General features: G+C 46.9%; 1 protein-coding gene across 4 annotated transcripts in view; it reads right to left on the reverse strand.

The window, feature by feature from the left end:
- Nucleotides 1-18,666, reverse strand: part of LOC139259907 (collagen alpha-2(V) chain-like) — a 516,763-nt gene that overhangs the window by 72,324 nt on the left and 425,773 nt on the right. For all 4 annotated transcript variants that reach the window (XM_070875841.1, XM_070875843.1, XM_070875842.1 and 1 more), the window contains 5 exons: nt 9,919-10,017; nt 9,478-9,531; nt 9,310-9,363; nt 8,594-8,647; nt 6,062-6,115 (listed from right to left, as the gene is read on the reverse strand). In XM_070875841.1, coding sequence (XP_070731942.1) covers nt 6,062-6,115; nt 8,594-8,647; nt 9,310-9,363; nt 9,478-9,531; nt 9,919-10,017 — 315 coding nt within the window. The remainder of the gene's footprint in view (nt 1-6,061; nt 6,116-8,593; nt 8,648-9,309; nt 9,364-9,477; nt 9,532-9,918; nt 10,018-18,666) is intronic.

Consider the following 18,666-nt stretch of genomic DNA (forward strand, 5'->3'; position numbering starts at 1 on the left):
AAAATTTTCCCAATCTTCTAGTTTCCCACTAACCTTGGCCACCTTATACGCATTGGTTTTTAATTTGATACTCTCCTTTATTTCCTTGGTTATCCACGGCTGGTTATCCCTTCTCTTACTGCCCTTCTTTTTCACTGGAATATATTTTTGTTGAGCACTATGAAAGAGCTCCTTAAAAGTCCTCCACTGTTCCTCAATTGTGCCACCGTTTAGTCTGTGTTTCCAGTCTACTTTAGCTAACTCTGCCCTCATCCCACTGTAGTCCCCTTTGTTTAAGCATAGTACGCTCGTTTGAGACACTACTTCCTCACCCTCAATCTGTATTACAAATTCAACCATACTGTAATCACTCATTCCGGGAGGATCTTTTGCTATGAGATCGTTTATTATTCCTGTCTCATTATGCAGGACCAGATCTAAGATAGCTTGCTCCCTTGTAGGTTCTGTAACATACTGTTCTAAGAAACAATCCGGTATGCATTCTATAAATTCCTCCTCCAGGCTACCCCGAGCGATTTGATTTGACCAATCGATATGTAGGTTAAAATCCCCCATGATTACTGCCGTTCCTTTTTCACATGTCTCTATTATTCTCTTGATTATTGTCCACCCCACCATGAAGTTATTATTTGGGGGCCGAAAAACTACACCCACTAGTGACTTTTTCCCCTTACTATCTCTAATCTCCACCCACAATGATTCAACATTTTGTTCATTCGAGCCAATATCATCTCTCACAACTGCCTTGATATCATTCTTTATGAACAGAGCTACCCCACCTCCTTTCCCTTCTTGTCTATCCTTCCGAATTGTCAGATACCCCTGTATGTTTAATTCCCAGTCTTGGCCACCTGCAACCTCGTTTCTGTAATGGCCACCAAATCATACCCATTTGTAATGATTTGTGTCGTCAACTCATTTACTTTATTTTGAATGCTGCGTGCGTTTAGGTAGAGTGTTTTATTACTAGTTTTTAAACCATGATTTTTAGTTTTGACCCCTCCTGCAGCCCTTTTATATTCATACATATTGTCCCTTCCTATCACCTTGTGGTTTACACTTACCCCAGTGCTACTCTGCTCTGTTGCCTCCTGCCTTTTGCATTCTTTCTTGGGGTCCTGTTCATCTGAGCTCTCATCCACTCTAACTAGCTCGGAGCCCTCTCCTGGGTTCCGAACACTCCTCGCATTGAGGCACCGAGCTTTCAGGCTTGCCTTTTTATTACACTTTGACCCTTTAGAATTTTGCTGTACATTGGCCCTTTTTTTTTCCTTGGGTTTCTCTGCCCTCCACTTTTACTCATCTCCTTTCTGTCTTTTGCTTCTGTCTCCATTTTGTTTCCCTCTGTCTCTCTGCATTGGTTCCCATCCCCCTGCCATATTAGTTTAATGCCTCCCCAACAGCACTAGCAAACACTTCCCCGAGGACATTGGTTCCAGTCCTGCTCAGGTGCAGACCATCCGGTTTGTACTGGTCCCACCTCCCCCAGAACCGGTTCCAATGCCCCAGGAATTTGAGTCCCTCCCTGCTGCACCACTGCTCAAGCCATGTATTCATCTGCGCTATCCTGCGATTCCTACTCTGACTAGCACGTGGCACTGGTAGCAATCCCGAGATTACTACTTTTGAGGTCCTACTTTTTAATTTAGCTCCTGGCTCCTTAAATTCATCTCGTAGGACCTCATCTCTTTTTTTACCTATGTCGTTGGTACCAATGTGCACCACGGCCCTGGCTGTTCTCCCTCCCTTTTCAGAATGTCCTGCACCCGCTCCGAGACATCCTTGACTCTTGTACCAGGGAGGCAACATACCATCCTGGAGTCTGGGTTGCGGTTGCTGAAACACCTATCAATTCCCCTTACAATTGAATCCCCTATCACTATCGCTCTCCCACTTTTTTTCCTGCCCTCCTGTGCAATAGAGCCAGCCACGGTGCCATGAACTTGGCTGCTGCTGCCCTCCCCTGATGAGTCATCCCCCTCAACAGTACTCAAAGCGGTGTATCTGTTTTTCAGGGGGATGACCGCAGGGGACCCCTGCACTACCTTCCTTGCACTGCTCTTCCTGCTGGTCTTCCATTTCCTAGTGGCTGTGGACCCTTCACCTGCGGTGAGACCAACTCGCTACATGTGCTACTCACGTCATTGTCAGCATTGTGGATGCTCCAGAGTGAATCCACCCTCAGCTCCAAATCCACAACGCGGTCCGTCAGGAGCTGGAGGCGGTTGCACTTCCCGCACACGTAGTCGTCAGGGACACCGGAAGTGTCCCCGAGTTCCCACATGGTACAGGTGGAGCATATCACGTGACCGAGCTCTCCTGCCGTGACTTAACCCTTAGATTAACTTAAATTGGCGATAACGATGTTAACAGGTTACTTACTGATATAAAAAAGAAAATCTACTCACCAATCACCAGCCAATCACTTACCCCTTTGGCTGTGACGTCACCTTTTGATTTCTTCCTACTTCTTTTTTGCTTTTTTTCCTGGCTGGAGCTGCACAAACGCCTCTTATAGGCCTCACCACGCACCCCGGACTCACACTACTCGAACTGTCGCTTCTCCTCCGACATTGGGCCTCTTATAGGCCTCACCACGCACCCCGGACTGATACTGCTCGAACTGTCGCTTCTCCTCCGACATTGGGCCTCTTATAGGCCTCACCACGCACCCTGGATTCATACTGCTCGAACTGTCGCTCCTCCTCCGACATTGGGCCTCTTATTGGCCTCACCACGCACCCCGGACTCGCGCTGCTCGAACTGCCACTCCTCCTCCGACGTTGGGCCTCTTATAGGCCTCACCACGCACCCCAACTCGCGCTGCTCGAACTGCCGCTCTTCTTCCGACGTTGGGCCTCTTATAGGCCTCACCATGCACCCCGGACTCACACTGCTCGAACTGCCGCCCCTCTTCCGACGTTGGGCCTCTTATAGGCCTCACCACGCACCCCGGACTCACGCTGCTCGAACATTTTCCACTTACTGACTGCAGCACCGGGAGCCCTCCAACAGCGTACTGGGACGGCACCCCCCCCACACCCCCCCCAGTGTGTTTCTGTCAGTGTCTCTATCTCTCTGTCTGTCTGTGTGTGTCTCTCTCACCCTCTATCTGTCAGTGTCTGTGTTTCTGACAGCGAGGGGAGGGGGAAGAGGGGGGTGGAGGGGGTGTGCGGACGGGGGGGGAGAGGGAGAGAGGGGGAGGAAGAGGGAGAGAGGGAAGGAGAGGAAGAGGGAGAGAGGGAAGGAGAGGGGGAGCGAGGGGGAGAGGGAGAGGGAGAGGGGGAGAGGGGGAGAGGGAGGGGAAGAGGGGGAGGGAGAGAGGGAGGGGAGGGAGAGAGGGAGGGGAGAAGGAGGGGAGGGAGAGAGGGAGGGGAGAAGGGAGGGAGGGGAGAAGGGAGGGAGGGGAGAAGGGAGGGAGTGGGGGAGAAGGGGGAAGGGAGGGGGTAGAAGGGGGGAAGGGAGGGGGTAGAAGGGGGGGAGGGAGGGAGAGGGAGAAGGGAAGGAGGAAAGAGGGAGGGAGAGAAGGGAGGGAGAGGGAGGGGGATAAGGGAGGGGGAGAAGGGAGGGAGAGAGGGAGGGGGAGGGAGGGAGGGAGGGAGGAAGGGAGAGATGGAGGGAGGGAGAGGAGAGGAGAGGAGAGGAGAGGAGAGGGAGGCTGAACGGGCCAGGCCCGGCCGGGCCCAAGACTTCGGGCGGGGTCCGCCCCCAGCACCGGAGTTAAAGGTAGGTGGTCGGGGGTCGGGTCGGGTCCTGGAGGAGGGGTGGGTGAGGTCCTGGCGGGAAGGGGGGGTGGGTTGGGTCCGGGGGGAGGGGGAGTCGAGTCGGGTCGGGTCACGTCCGGGGTCGGGTCAGGTCCAGTGGCGGGGGGGGGGCAGCGGGAGTCGAGTCGGGTCGGGTCCGGGGGGGGAGCGGGAGTCGGGTCGGGTGGGGAGTCGAGTCGGGTCCAGGATGGGGAGTTGAGTCGGGTCCGGGGGGGGAGGGAGTCGGGTCGGGTCGGGTCGGGTTGGAGCGGGAGCTGGGGAGGGGGGCAGTGTTTGAGAGAGCCAGCTGAAGGGAGGAAGCAGGAGCTGTGCGTGGGAGGTGCAGCCTGATCCACGGTGCCCCAGTGAGCCCATTCGGCCAGGGCTAGTGGCGGCGGTCTTCGGGCCCCTCCCACACAGTTTTGGGCGCCTGGAGCTACTGCACATGTGCGCCCACTGTAGCGCACCTGTGCAGAGGTCCCGGCACTGTTTTCAGTGCAGGGACCTGGCTCCGCCCCCCACAAGCTCGTGCTGCAACGCGCTCAGCTCCAGAGGACCTGCAGGGAGCTGGAGAATCTGTAAGTATTTTTTAGGCGCACTTTCTGGCGCGAAAAACGGGGTCCAGGTCGGGGCTGCGCCGTTCTAGACGCGGCCCGAAACTTGGGCCCAATGAATGAGCAACTCATTCAGATTTTATTGAAAAGGCAAGGAGCAATGAGAAAAAGTACACAGAGATATATTGTGCAAGAGAAAAATACTGAAATGCCAGGAAGAAAGGACTAAAAGGACAGGAAAATAATCAAACAGACTGAGCAGATTGGACAAAATTATAAAATGAAACCAATTGCAAGTAAAAATGGCAGTAAAGGAAGGCCTGAAATAAAAGCAGTAGTGGTGATAAACCTCAAACAAGCATTGGCAAAACAGAAGTAGCCACGGAATGGAAAAAGAAAACATATATAATTATTGCTAAACAAGTAACTTCTTACACTGTTGCTGTCAAAAAAGACTGACTTTTTGGGGGATTCTAGAAAAATGTTCCTCAGATTTTGATGCTGCACTAGTCACTTGATTCTGCTTTTCTAGGAAAATGCTTTGTAATTTTTAGTGTATCAGAGAACATTTTACCTACCTGCAGGATATTTACTTTACCCATGAAATTATTCCTTAATACTTAACCCGAGAGACTCCCTATATATTAAACGTACACCGTTTTCACTTTTACTGCCTCATTTATCCAGTATGCCAAAATTATATTTTTTATTACTCTGCAATCATTTTATTGGTCAATATCCATTACATTGCTGAGTTATTTTTAAATTGTTTGTTTTTATGTTTAAAAATACCTCTAAATCAAAACAGAAAGATTTTCCCTTTCTGAAATAAAATGGAACAGGGTTGAGTTTTCATTCCTTAATCGCAAAATTTGGATTTTGCCTATAAAATATGTTTCTGTTGATTGGCAATTTCTGCTGCTTACTTTTGCAAGAATTCTATTAATAACTTCAATATATTTGTGCTATTAGTACATCAAACAAACTATTAGTCACGCATTTGCCCATCCCAACTGAACACAGGCATGAAAAACAAACCAACTGTTTTAATTGGCTGCTACCAGCACAAATACGCCAACAAACCTAGATGTATTAATATGTTCCTCCCATGAGCATCATGTAATTGAAATGTATAAATCTAGATAAGAACATACATTCTTGAAAAAATAATAAGGAAAAACACTTCTTGCTCAGACCTGATCCGAAGAACCTGCTGCATAGCCTCTAATTGGATTAGGCCAGTAAAGACATCAGCACTATTCATACATTTCATGCTACACCGTAGGAAATAAAATATGGCGCCTCCAGAGTGAACTGCACAGATGCAATTGTATTGGAAGTCATCGGAGAGTAAACTTCACACAGGGTTTAAAAGTGGTGTCCAGCCTGGACCTGCCCAATCCCCTCAGGGTGCGTTAGGTTAAAATTACACCCTGGGTCTCAAGTGGAAATGTTAATCTCTCTGGTTTCATTATTACCCTCAATTTTAATCGAATATAATCGAACTGTCATAGAGCATATCATTAACCTTTTATCATTGTTATGACAGCACCCACTTCCATTCTTTCTTATCTGATAGAATTTATTAACAGCAGAATTACTTAAATCTGACATATTTTAAATATGTTTCCATGTAGAGGCATTTTTCTGTCTGCTTATTTTTGCAAGAATTCTATTAATAAACATATGTTTGTGTTATTGGTATATCAACAAACTATTGGAGAAGATTTCACATGGATGATTTACTTTGCGATCTTATCTTACCTCATTGCCAGGCTTGCCAGATTCACCTGGAGGACCTGGAGTTCCAGGCAGACCCTAAAGCATTCAAATATATAAAATAAAATTACATTCAGTGCAATTCAGTCATCACAGCAATAGATTTTATAACCAACATTTTTTTTTACCTTCTGTTCAGAAAATATTTATATGGTAATAGATTTTTACATTGAAGGGTTGAAAATAAAATCTGCGATATGCAATTTGATTACTTTTGTTCAGTCTACAATGTTCTTCGTTTTAACTTGTATAAAACTTGTATTATAATTCAACTAGCTACAAAGGCAAATTTGATATTTCAGAAAGGGTAAAAATAAATTTGCATTTCCACTTTGTTTACAATAAATTAGTTGATATTTTGTGAGTAAGGTGCATGAAATGTAAAGTCAGACATGGTGTTGATATTAATTTGTAGGGTTGTGTTTTTAGATACCCATTTTACATTTCTCAAGCAAATAGTCTAAGGCCCTGCAATTATACCATGGGATAGTAACATAAAAACACTGAGGGGTAGAAATTTGATTGGATAGCGCCCCTCGCAAGTGCTAAAGGGTTTGTAGCCGCGTGTGCCGGCATTTGTGCCGCTCGGCAAATTCAGTATTCCAGTACCAGCAGCACTGAGGAGTATCACCTGGGAGCGTAGCGCTGGTGTACAATGGCTCCAGTATAGATACGGAAACAAAACAAACCTGTAGCGCCCCATAGTGACCCCGCCAGAGAAAGCTGGCCTACAGAGCTGTCCCGGGGCGCTAAGGGAAGGAATGACTGCATGAGGTAAGTGTGATTGATTTTTTTTTGCCATTTAACTTTATTTGGGGTGAATTATGTATAGGGAATGTTTTATGTGTTTTTGGCTCCGATTATTTTTGTTGCCGGGAGGCCTCTCTTAGGTCGCTATGAAGTCGGTGCTTTAGCATGGGATATTCAGTTGCTCAGCCGGCCTAGCGCCCTAAGAGAAGTGTGGAACGCGCCCTTTAGCGCTCCAATCCACTCTCAGGGCACAAAAACTGAATTTTGCTGTTCCCATTGCTAAAAATTTTCCATCGTCAAATTTAGCGGCCACCCGATATTAGCGCCTCAGGGTCCTCCCAACTGAATTTTTAGCCCTGAGTATGTTTGGCTGAAATTTCTCTCACAGCTATTTCAGCAGAAGCATTGATCCAATTTATTTTAAATGCCTCTTCTAAAATAACAGAGAGAGTGTGGCCTGAGTTTTTCCCAGGTCTCACCCACACGATGCAGGGGGGATCCAGGAAATGGCAGGAAACCCATAAGTTCGGGTTTACTGGCACACTGTGGAATTTTTAATCCCCCTGATTTATAGGCTGGCTTCCAGTCATGTGGAGAACTCAGAGAAGGAGGCTGCAGCAACAGGTGGGGTTGGGGTTGGGGTGGTTCCAAGCCGTGGGGGGGGTGGGGGGGGTCCGATCCCGACCCCAGGGCCGAGTCACGATCCCCGAGGGGGGAGGGTCCAATCCCTGACTCCGGGGTCGAGTCACGATCCCAGGGGGTGGGTGTACCTGGCCCAGGGTGGGTGTTCCAGTCTCCGCCTCTTGGCAGCGGGTTGACAGCCTGCCCCCTGTCCCGCCTGAGTGAAAAGTGAAAGTTGGTGGGTTGTTGGCAGGTTGTTATCAGGTTTCACATCTTTTCAACTTTTACTTCCCCTCCAAGCCTCTAATCCACCCGCTCTTATCTCTGAAAACTCTGACCTAAGTGCTCATAAAATGCTATCTCACTGTAAATTTAGGGCCTAAAGGATCACAATTAGTTCAAATGATAGAGTTTCTGTCTTTTCTTTTGGCAGTCCTGTATATTTCTATGTTTCTTTTATCTGCACAAGTTTTGAATATGAAAAAAATCTGTTAGCAAAATAATTCATTTCAATTAATTGCGATGTTAAATACTTAATGTAACTAAGGATCTGAAGCAGTAAGGTGCTGCATATAATGTTATAAAACCATATTAGATGCCAATACAAAAGGTAAATGACGGCACCAACATTTGAGCTGGAATTTTAACCTAAAAACTTGAATGGGTTTGGAGCATGGGGCAGGAAAACTGTTAGAAATGAGATTCCCGACCTGATCCTAATCCAGCCAGCTCACTTCCAGTTTTAACGGAGGCGGGATGGGAGGTGGGTGACCAACCCGCTGCCAGGAGGCGAAATGTCAATTTAAATATTATAACGAGGTTGGAAGCCTCTTTTGAACCTCCATTTTGTTTTTAACTGCATGTGGACAGGTTTCTCACAATTCGGGAAACCCGACAGTTAAAGCATGGCAGGGACTGCTGGATTCAGGAGGTAAGTGGCTTTATATTTCCCTCCTGCATCCAGGGTCCCTGCCTAGCCCACCCTGCCCGATCGGAGACTCCGTCTCGAGGCCTTTAAGTTCTTTATGTTATAATGAGGAAGACAATGCTATTATCTACACAATCATTATATATTAGAGGCCACCCTAAATAACAAAATATTTCAGAATACATTCATTATGTAAATTTCTACCAAAATGTACATACCTGGAATCCTGGAGGGCCAGGGGGGCCTTGTTCTCCTCTGTCTCCTGCTTGACCCTGAACAAAATAACAATAAAAAAAATGCATCAGAATGGATGAGTTACTTTGTGTGCTATTTGTCGTGACGTCACAATTGCATTCTTTATAAATGCATTAAAAATGTCATTACCAATAGCACACAGATGAAATGGTTCCTCTCGATGCTTAAAATTTGCTTGTACATACATCATTGCTGAAACTGGATTGTGTATTATTCTTGGAGATATCAAGGGTTTAAGCTATTTAAAAAAACATGAAAGTATAATTCTATCAAGATGGATCCTAATTGGTTATGCCATGTTTTTGGATGTCAAGATTGTGTACATATTTGTTAAATTATGATTGGAAAAAATTATATTAAGTTGCTTATTTTGTAAGATCCAAAGAGGGAACTGTATGGCATCACCTACTAATGGGCCTGGCATGTATTAGTCTGAAGGAAACTACAATACATGTCCTTAATTAAAGCAATGTTTAAAGAAGGCCATTGATTCCTTTAAAACAAAGAGAATTAACTCATTTTTCAGTTTTTATTGTTCTATTACATTAACAAGAGGAATATAGTTTTGATTTTGTGAATAGCAATTAACTAATTTCTATTATGAAGCAAGAATAGCATCTATGCAATATCTGTATTAAAAGTATATAGAGATAGATTCCTTGCAAGAATTTGTACTTACTGTTGGGCCAATATGACCTTGAGGTCCAGCTTCCCCATCTTTTCCAGGTGTACCCTAATATAATAATAAAAAAAAAACAGAATCCGGAATGAACAACCTTTATTTTTAAACCTTTATGAGAGCACTTTGTAAGCATAGATTGTAAGTCATTAAACACATGCTACTTACTCTCTGACCTGAGACACCAGAAGGGCCCTTCTCACCAGTCTTACCAGGATCGCCCTATGATAAAAATACAAGGATATTAATAGAATTAATTTAAATAGTTAAAGCGCACCTGCTGTAGCAGAATGTTGCCATAGTTGGATCACTGCACAGGTACAGGGTGGTGCCAGTTCCTAGTTTGTTCTTGTGCTTCTTTTCCCGAGATCCTTACAGCCCCACCTTTAAAGATTCAAAATTAGAAGTGCATTACAGGTGCCTACTTTATTTGGTATAATTATCATTGTAAAGTTAGTTAACTGTAATACTATTAATTGACATTTTACATTATGGTGGGCAATGATTCCTGACACACTCAGCCAGCTCCCCACTGGCACAGCACAAACAGAACATTTGTGATATTTCATGCCAATATAAGCAGCATAGAATAACACATTTCTTACTTACACTATTACCCCTTGGTCCTACTGAACCCATGGAACCAGGTGAACCTCTTAGTCCTGTTGACCCCAGTGAGCCTGGACGTCCTTCCTCACCTGGAGGACCCTGGTAACAAACACACAGTGGTACAAATAAAAAATGTGTGCCTTTGATTGTGATGTTATTTCATATGGGACACATGTGCTCTGTACAACTGGAATTAGTATAATCCGGAAAAATAAGCATGCTGGATAGCATCTTTAGAATTTATTGACATTATCTGTTTTTTCTAGAAAATATGGGTCAAAATTTTTATTTCAAATTTCTCTCTCATGGAAACTTACAGCACAGAAGGAGGCCATTCGGCCAATTGGTGTTTCTATGAAAGAGCTATCCAAACTGATCTCCCACTGAACTTACAGAATATTAACTAAGCATACAAAGAATGAATCATGAAGTAATGAGCAGTCACAATATAATAATTAATTTTCTTGCTTATAAAAGCTGGTAGTATATTAAAACAATAAACATTCAAAAGCAACACATGCACACTGTACAAGAGGTGGAACTGCAACCATGAAACAATGGAAAATCTTAAAAAGAAGCGAAGGAAAAAGGAAATCAAGTTATTACTAGCTAGCAATATAGGGCACAATATTATATTGTAGTTCAGTTATCAGTGCCATGGTACCAACGCTGTTGGATGGATTGGGCAAGGATGAAAGGATTTGATGGTCTTTTCGCACCTGTATTTGCTGGCACAGACACAATGGGCCAAATGGCCTCCTTCTGTGCTGTAAACTGGTTCTATGGTTAAACTATGTGCAGTACTACAGCTCCTATATTTGATGTAACATGTCCACTAGTATCAGATCTTAGCAGGGAATACTTCAAATATAACCCTGAGTACATAACATTAGATTCAGGACTATAATGCGCCAGAATTTACGGAGTCTTCAACAGCTTATGCTCTGCACACATCATCATAATCCTTCTGAAAGGCTTGCAAGTTCCGCTGCGCATGCGCAAAAACCCAGAGCTTGCGTTGACCCGGTATGCCTTGACAGATCATATGAATCGACTGGAAGATCACGTTCACTGATGCAGAGTTGGGCAATTTGTCTAACATCTGTCCCCAAAACTCTTACAGTTGGTAAAAACAGGCATAGGGCCTGCTTTCACCAGCATAAGGGTTATTATAAATCTTAAATAAAAAATAAAAAAATTAAAAAATGACGTACAAACACTTAAAAACTAGTTTATGCAAATATTGCCCCGAGATGAGGAGAAACTTCTTCACCCAGAGAGTGGTGAACCTGTGGAATTCTCTACCACAGAAAGTTGTTGAGGCCACTTCACTAAATATATTCAAAAAGGAGTAAGATGTAGTCCTTACTACTCAGGAGATCAAGGGGTATGGCGAGAAAGCAGGAATGGGGTACTGAAGTTGCATGTTCAACCATGAGTTCATTGAATGGCGATGCAGGCTCGAAGGGCTGAATGGCCTATTCCTGCACCTATTTTCTAAGTTTCTATGGGCCCAAGTTTCGAGCCGCGCCTAGAACGGCGCAGTCCCAACTTGGACGCCCGTTTTTTGCGCCACAAAGTGCGCCTAAAAAAAACTTCCAGATTCTCCAGCTCCCTGCAGGTCGTTTGCAGCTCGGCGCATCACAGCAGGAGCTGTAGGGGGCGGAGCCAGGTCCCTGCGCTGAAAACAGTGCCGGGACCTCTGCACATGCGCGCTACAGTGGGTGCACATGTGCAGTAGCTCCAGGCGCCCAAAACTGTGTGGGAGGGGCCGAAGCACGCAGCCCCTAGCCCTGGCCGAATGGCCTCACTGGGGCTGCGTGAATAAGGCTCCTCCCACGCCCAGCTCCTGCTTCCTCCCGACCCGACCCGACCCCCGCTTCCCCCGCCCCTGGACCGGACCCGACTCCCGCTTCCCCCCCCCCCCCCGGACCGGACCCGACCCTGACCCCGACACCGACCCGACTACCGCTTCACCCCCGCCCTCGGACCGGACCCGACCCGACCCCTCGGATTGGACCCGACCCGACTCCCGCTTCACCCGCCCCCCCCGACTGGACCCGACCTGACCTCCCTCCCCCCGACCCGACCCACCTGTAAATCTGGTGCTGGGGACGGGCCCTGCCCGAAGTCTTGGGCCCTGCCCAAAGTCTCGGACCCGGCCCATTCAGCCTCCCTCCCCCTTCTCCTTTCCCCAGCCTCCCCCCCCTTCTCCTTTCCCCCCCATCTCCTTTCCCCCCCTCCTTCTCCCCATCCTCCCCCCTCTCCCCTTCTCCTCCCCCTCCTCCCCCTTCTCCCCCTCCCCCCTCCCCCGCCCCCTCCTCCCCCATCCCTCCCCTTCTCTCCCTCTGCTCCCCCTCTCTCCCTCTACCCCCTCCTCCCCCTCCCCTCGCTGTCAGAAACACAGACACTGACAGAGAATGAGAGACACACACAGACAGACAGACAGAGAGATAGAGACACTGACAGAGACACACTGGGGGGGGGGGGGGGGGCATCCCAGCACGCTGTTGGAGGGCTCCCGGTGCTGCAGTCGGTAAGTAGAAAATGTTTTATTTATTGATTTAAAAAAAAAATTATTTCTTATAAATTTTTTTTGATTGATTTATTGGTTGATTTATTGATGTTTTTATCATTTATTATTGATGATGGCTCTTTATTTGTAAAACTGAAGTGTTTAATGTTTGTAAACTTCCCTTTAAACCACCCCCACCCATTCCCTACGCCTGATTTGTAGCCTGATTTGTAACCTACGCCTGATTTTCTAAAGTGTAGACAAGGTTTTTTTGAGCGTACAAAAATCTTCACTTACTCCATTCTAAGTTAGTTTGAAGTAAGTTTTCACTGACGAAACTTTGAAAACAGGCGTAAGTGACCGGACACGCCCCCTTTTGAAAAAAAAATTCTGTTCCAAAGTGAAACTGTTCTAAATGACTAGAACTGGAGCAAACTAAATGGCGAGAATTCCGATTTCTAAGATACTCCGTTATACACCAGTTGCTCCTAAAAATCAGAAGCAAATCATGTCGAAACTTGGGGCCTATGTTTCTAAATTAAAATGTTAAATTATTTATCAAAAAATTTAACTTTTATTGTATTTGGTGTAATGAAGGGACTTTTACTTAACTTTGAAAAACAGAATATTTATGTTTAATAGAATTGTCTAAATTGTTTAATTATTTGGGGATTCTATGGCAAGACATTAGGGGATTCTGTTCAGAAAGGACTGCAGTGGAATCTTCCTTCCACTTTGGAAGAGCTGGCCCACATGATCCCAGGTGTGCTTCCAAACTGCCTGCATCTCTGGGATCCGTGAGACTGGACATAGGCATAGGCCTGGAGGTATACAACCCAAACTCTTCGTAGCTTTGGAGACTGGAGATGAGTTCAGAAATGTTTCACAGGTCAGAGTTGTATTCCAGGGGTATGCTTCCGCCCACAAATTCAGGGCAGTTTATTGTTGCAATATATGTGATAAGAACATAAGAACAGAAAACAGAGAGTAGGGATAAATGGTTCGTTCTCGGTTTGGCAATCAGTAACCAGTGGGGTGCCGCAGGGATCAGTGCTGGGACCCCAACTATTTACAATTTATATTAACGACTTGGAGGAAGGGACTGAGTGTAACGTAGCCAAGTTTGCCGACGATACAAAGATGGGGGGAAAAGCAATGTGTGAGGAGAACACACAAAATCTGCAAAAGGACATAGACAGGCTAAGTGAGTGGGCAAAAATTTGGCAGATGGAATATAATGTTGGCAAGTGTAAGGTCATGCACTTTGGCAGAAAAAAAAATCAAAGAGCAAGTTATTATTTAAATAGAGAAAGATTGCAAAGTGCTGCAGTACAGCGGGACCTGGGGGTACTTGTGCATGAAACACAAAATGTTAGTACATAGGTACAGCAAGTGATCAGGAAGGCCAATGGAATCTTGGCCTTTATTGCAAAGGGGATGGAGTATAAAAGCAGAGAAGTCTTGCTACAGTTGTATTGTTGCAGGGTATTGGTGAGGCCACACCTGGAATATTTACGAAAGGATATACTTGCTTTGGAGGCAGTTCAGAGAGGTTCACTAGGTTGATTCCAGAGATGAGGGGGTTGACTTATGAGAAAAGGTTGAGTAGGTTGGGCTTCTACTCATTGGAATTCAGAAGAATGAGAGGGGATCATATCGAAATGCATAAGATTATGAGGGGGCTTGACAAGATGGATGCAGAGAGGATGTTTCCACTGATAGGGGAGATCAGAACTAGAGGGCATAATCTTAGAATAAGGAGCTGCCCATTTAAAACTGAGATGAGGAGAAATTTCTTCTCTCAGCGGGTTATGGATCTGTGGAATTCGTTGCATCAGAGAGCTGTGGAAGCTGGGACATTGAATACATTTAAGACAGAAATAGACAGTTTTTTAAACAATAAGGGAATAAGGGGTTATGGAGAATGGGCAGGGAAATAGACCTGAGTCCATGATCGGATCAGCCATTATCGTTTTAAATGGTGGAGCAGGCTTGAGAGGCCATATGGCCTTCTCCTGCTCCTATTTCTTATGTCCTTATGTTCTTATAAGAACATAAGAATTAGGAGCAGGATTAGGCTTTATAGCCGTTCAAGCCTGCTCTGTCATTCAATAAGATCATGCCTGATCTTCAACCTCAACTCAACTTTCCCACCTGATCCCCATATCCCTTGATTCCTCTGGAGTCTGAAAATCTATCTATCTCAGCCTTGAATATGCTCAATGACTGAGAATCCATAGCCCTTTGGTGCAGAGAATTCCAAAGATTCACAACCCTCTGAGTGAATAAATTTAACCCCATCTCAGTCTTAAATGTCCAACCCCTTATCCTGAAACTATGACCGTTAGTTCTAGAGTCTCTAGCCAGGGGAAACAAGCTCTCAGCATCTAACATAGAAACATAGAAAATAGGAGCGGTAGTAGGCCATTTGGCCCTTCGAGCCTGCACCGCCATTCGATATGATCATGGCTGATCCTCTATCTCAACACCATATTCCTGCTTTTTCCCCATACCCTTTGATGCCTTTTGTTTCGAAGGGACCAAGTTTCGGCCTCAGTTGCTCCTGATTTTTTGGAGCAACTGGTGTATAACGGAGTATCTTAGAAATTCAAATTCTCGGCATTTAGTTTGCTCCAGTTCTAGTCAGTTAGAACAGTTTCACTTTGGAACAGAATTTTTTTTCAAAAGGGGGCGTGTCTGGCCACTTACGCCTGTTTTCAAAGTTTCGGCAGTGAAAACTTACTCCAAACTAACTTAGAATGGAGTAAGTGAAGATTTTTGTACGCTCGAAAAAACCTTGTCTACACTTTAGAAAATCAGGCGTAGGTTACAAATCAGGCGCAGGGAATGGTGAGGGGGGGGGGGTTTAAAGGGAAGTTTACAAACATTAAACACTTCAGTTTTACAAATAAAGAGCCACCATCAATAATAAATGATAAAACATCAATAAATCAACGAATAAATCAATCAAAAAAAAAAAAATAATAATTTTTTTTTAAATCAATAAATAAAACATTTTCTACTTAACGACTGCAGCACTGGGAGCCCTCCAACAGCGTGCTGGGGTGCTGGGATGCCCCCCCCCCCCCAGTGTGTCTCTGTCAGTGTCTCTATCTCTCTGTCTGTCTGTCTGTGTCTCTCACTCTCTGTCTGTCAGTGTCTGTGTTTCTGACAGGGAGGGGGAGGGGGGGGCAGGGAGGGGAAGGATGGGGGCAGGGGGCAGGGGGAGGGGAGGGAGGGAGGCAGAGGGGGAGGGAGAGAAGGGGGAGAGAAGGTGGGGGGGAGAGAAGGGGGGGAGGAGAAGGGCAAGGGGGGAGGAGGGGAAGGGGGGAAGGGGGGAGAAGGGGAAGAGGGGGGAGAAGGGGAAGAGGGGGGAGAAGGGGAAGAGGGGGGAGAAGGGGAAGAGGGGGGAGAAGGGGAAGAGGGGGGAGAAGGGGAAGAGGGGGGAGAAGGGGAAGAGGGGGAGAAGGGGAAGGGGAGAAGGGGAGAAGGGGAAGGGGAGAAGGGGGGAAGGGGGGAGGAGAAGGAGAAGGGGGGAGGAGAAGGGGAAGGGGAAGGGGGGAGAGGAGAAGTGGAAGGGGGGAGAGGAGAAGGGGAAGGGGGGAAGAGGAGAAGGGGAAGGGGGGAGAGGAGAAGGGGAAGGGGGGGAGAGGAGAAGGGGAAGGGGGGGAGAGGAGAAGGGGAAGGGGGGGAGAGGAGAAGGGGAAGGGGGAGAGGAGAAGGGGAAGGGGGAGAGGAGAAGGAAAAGGGGGGGAGAGGAGAAGGGGGGGAAAGGAGAAGGGGGGGAAAAGAGAAGGGGGGGAAGGAGAAGGAGGGGTGAAAGGAGAAGGGGGAGGGAGGCTGAACGGGCCGGGTCCAACACTTCGGGTAGGACCCGTCCCCAGCACCAGATTTACAGGTAGGTGGCGTTGGGTCGGGTCGGGTCCGGGGTCCGGGTTCGGGAGCGCGGGTCGGGGTCGGGAGCGCAGGTCAGGTCGGGTTGGGTCCAGTCCGGAGGGGCGGGGGGGGGCGGTCGGGAGCACGGGTCGGGTCTGGGGGGGGAGGAGGGAGGTCGGGTTGATTCGGGTAGGGGGGAGCGGGGAGGGAGGGAGCGCGGGTCGGGTCGGGTCGGGTCGGGTTGTGGGGGGGGGGATGGCAGAGGGAGTTCGGGTCGGGTCGGGTCGGTTCGTGTCGGGGGCGGGGGGAGGGAGGTCAGGTTGGGTCGGGTCCGGTCTGGGGGGGGGCAGGGGGCGGGGGGCGGGGGGCGGGGGGGCGGTCGGTAGCGCGGGTCGGGTCGGGGGGGTGGTGGGAGGGAGATCAGTTCGGGTCGGGGGGAGGGGAGCGGGGGGGGGGGGGGGGAGCGGGAGTCGAGTCGGGTCGGGAGGAAGCAGGAGCTGGGCGTGGGAGGAGCCTTATGCACGCAGCCCCAGTGAGGCCATTCGGCCAGGGCTAGGGTCTGCGTGCTTCGGGCTCCACCATCACACTTTTGGGCGCCTGGAGCTACTGCACATGCCCACTGTAGCGCGCATGTGCAGATGTCCCGGCACTGTTTTCAGCTCAGGAACCTGGCTCCGCCCCCTACAGCTTGTGCTGCGCCGCGCCCGACTCTAGAGGACCAGCAGGGAGCCGGAGAATAGGTAAGTTTTTTTTAGGCCCGCTTTGTGGCACGAGAAACGGGCGTCCAGGTCGGGGCTGCGCCGTTCTAGGCGCGGCCCGAAACTTGGGCCCTATGAATCTATCTCCCTCTTCAATATATTCAGTGACTTGGCCTCCACAGCCTTCTGTGGTAAAGAATTCCACACGTTCACCACCCTCTGAGTGCAAAAATTTCTCCTCATCTCGGTCCTAAATTTCCTACCCCGTATCCTGAGACTGTGACCCCTTGTTCTAGACTTCCCAGCCAGGGGAAACATCCTCCCCACATCCAGTCTATCCAACTCAGTCAGAATTTTATACATTTCAATTAGATCCCCTCTCATTCTTCTAAACTCTAGTGAATACAGGCCTGGTCGACCCAATCTCTCCTCATATGACAGTCCTGCCATCCCAGGAATCAGTCTGGTGAACCTTCGCTGCACACCCTCTATGGCAAGTATATATTTTCTTAGGTAAGGAGACCAAAACTGCACACAATACTCCAGGTGCAGTCTCATCAAGGACCTGTGCAACTGTAGTAAGACATCCTTGCTGCTGTACTCAAATCAGATATCCTTGCTCCTGTACTCAATCTATACTGTCAATCCCCCTCAGAATCTTATATGTTTCAATGAGATCATTTCTCAATCGTCTAAACTTCAGAGAGTACGGACCCAAATCTACTCAATCTCTTTTCATAGGACAACGCTCTCATCTAGGGATCAATCTAGAAAACCTTTATTGCACCGCCTCTAAGGCAAGTATATCCTTCCTTAGATAAGGAGACCAAAGCAGTGCACAGTGCTCCAAGTGTAGTTTCACCAAAGCTCTGTACAATTGTAGCAACACCTCCTTACTCTTGTACTCCAACCCCCTTGCAATAAAGGCCAACATGTTATTTGCCTTCCTAATTACTTGCTGTTCCTGCATGCTAACTTTCTCTGTTTCTTGTTCAAGCATACCTAAATCTCTCGGAAAAATATTTCATCAAATAGGTCAGTTGTAGACTTGTATGTTGCCCGGAAAATTAACTAACTACTCTAGAGAGATCGTATAAGTGGATGATATTATAATTTTTTTAGAAGCTGATGGATACATTTTTAGCAGAGAAAGCACTATTGTCTTCCCTCTTGGACTGAAACCAGTGACTTATGCCGGAATATGGTAACTAGGTAGTCATTCATCATGTAAGTCTCAACAGTTACATAAAATGACCTATATATTTGTGTAAATGATGGGTGACAACAAATCTTGGACATCTCACGAGAAAGAATCAAATAAAATTGTTGAGTGCATGTGATCAGGTACAAGCTGAGTGTCACCTTCAAAAAAATAAAGCCCCAAAACACAGGAATGTTGGTCCATTTAAGAGTAATCACAGGGCTTCATGATTTACTAAATAAAACCATGAGAGTAGAAGTAAAATGGTGTGTTTGTCTTTTTGATATGTGCAGCAAAACAAAATGCAGAATGTGAATCATAATGAATGCTCGAATATGAAAGCCCCAGAGGATTCAACTTTCATGAATAGCTTTGATTATTTTTACAGTATGAGGATTTGACATTTATATTTATTTTCAATAAGAATTTTACATTAAAAATACTGAAAATCATTTACC

The sequence above is a fragment of the Pristiophorus japonicus genome, chromosome 3 (assembly GCF_044704955.1).
Source record: "Pristiophorus japonicus isolate sPriJap1 chromosome 3, sPriJap1.hap1, whole genome shotgun sequence".
In the NCBI taxonomy this organism is placed as follows: domain Eukaryota; kingdom Metazoa; phylum Chordata; class Chondrichthyes; family Pristiophoridae; genus Pristiophorus; species Pristiophorus japonicus.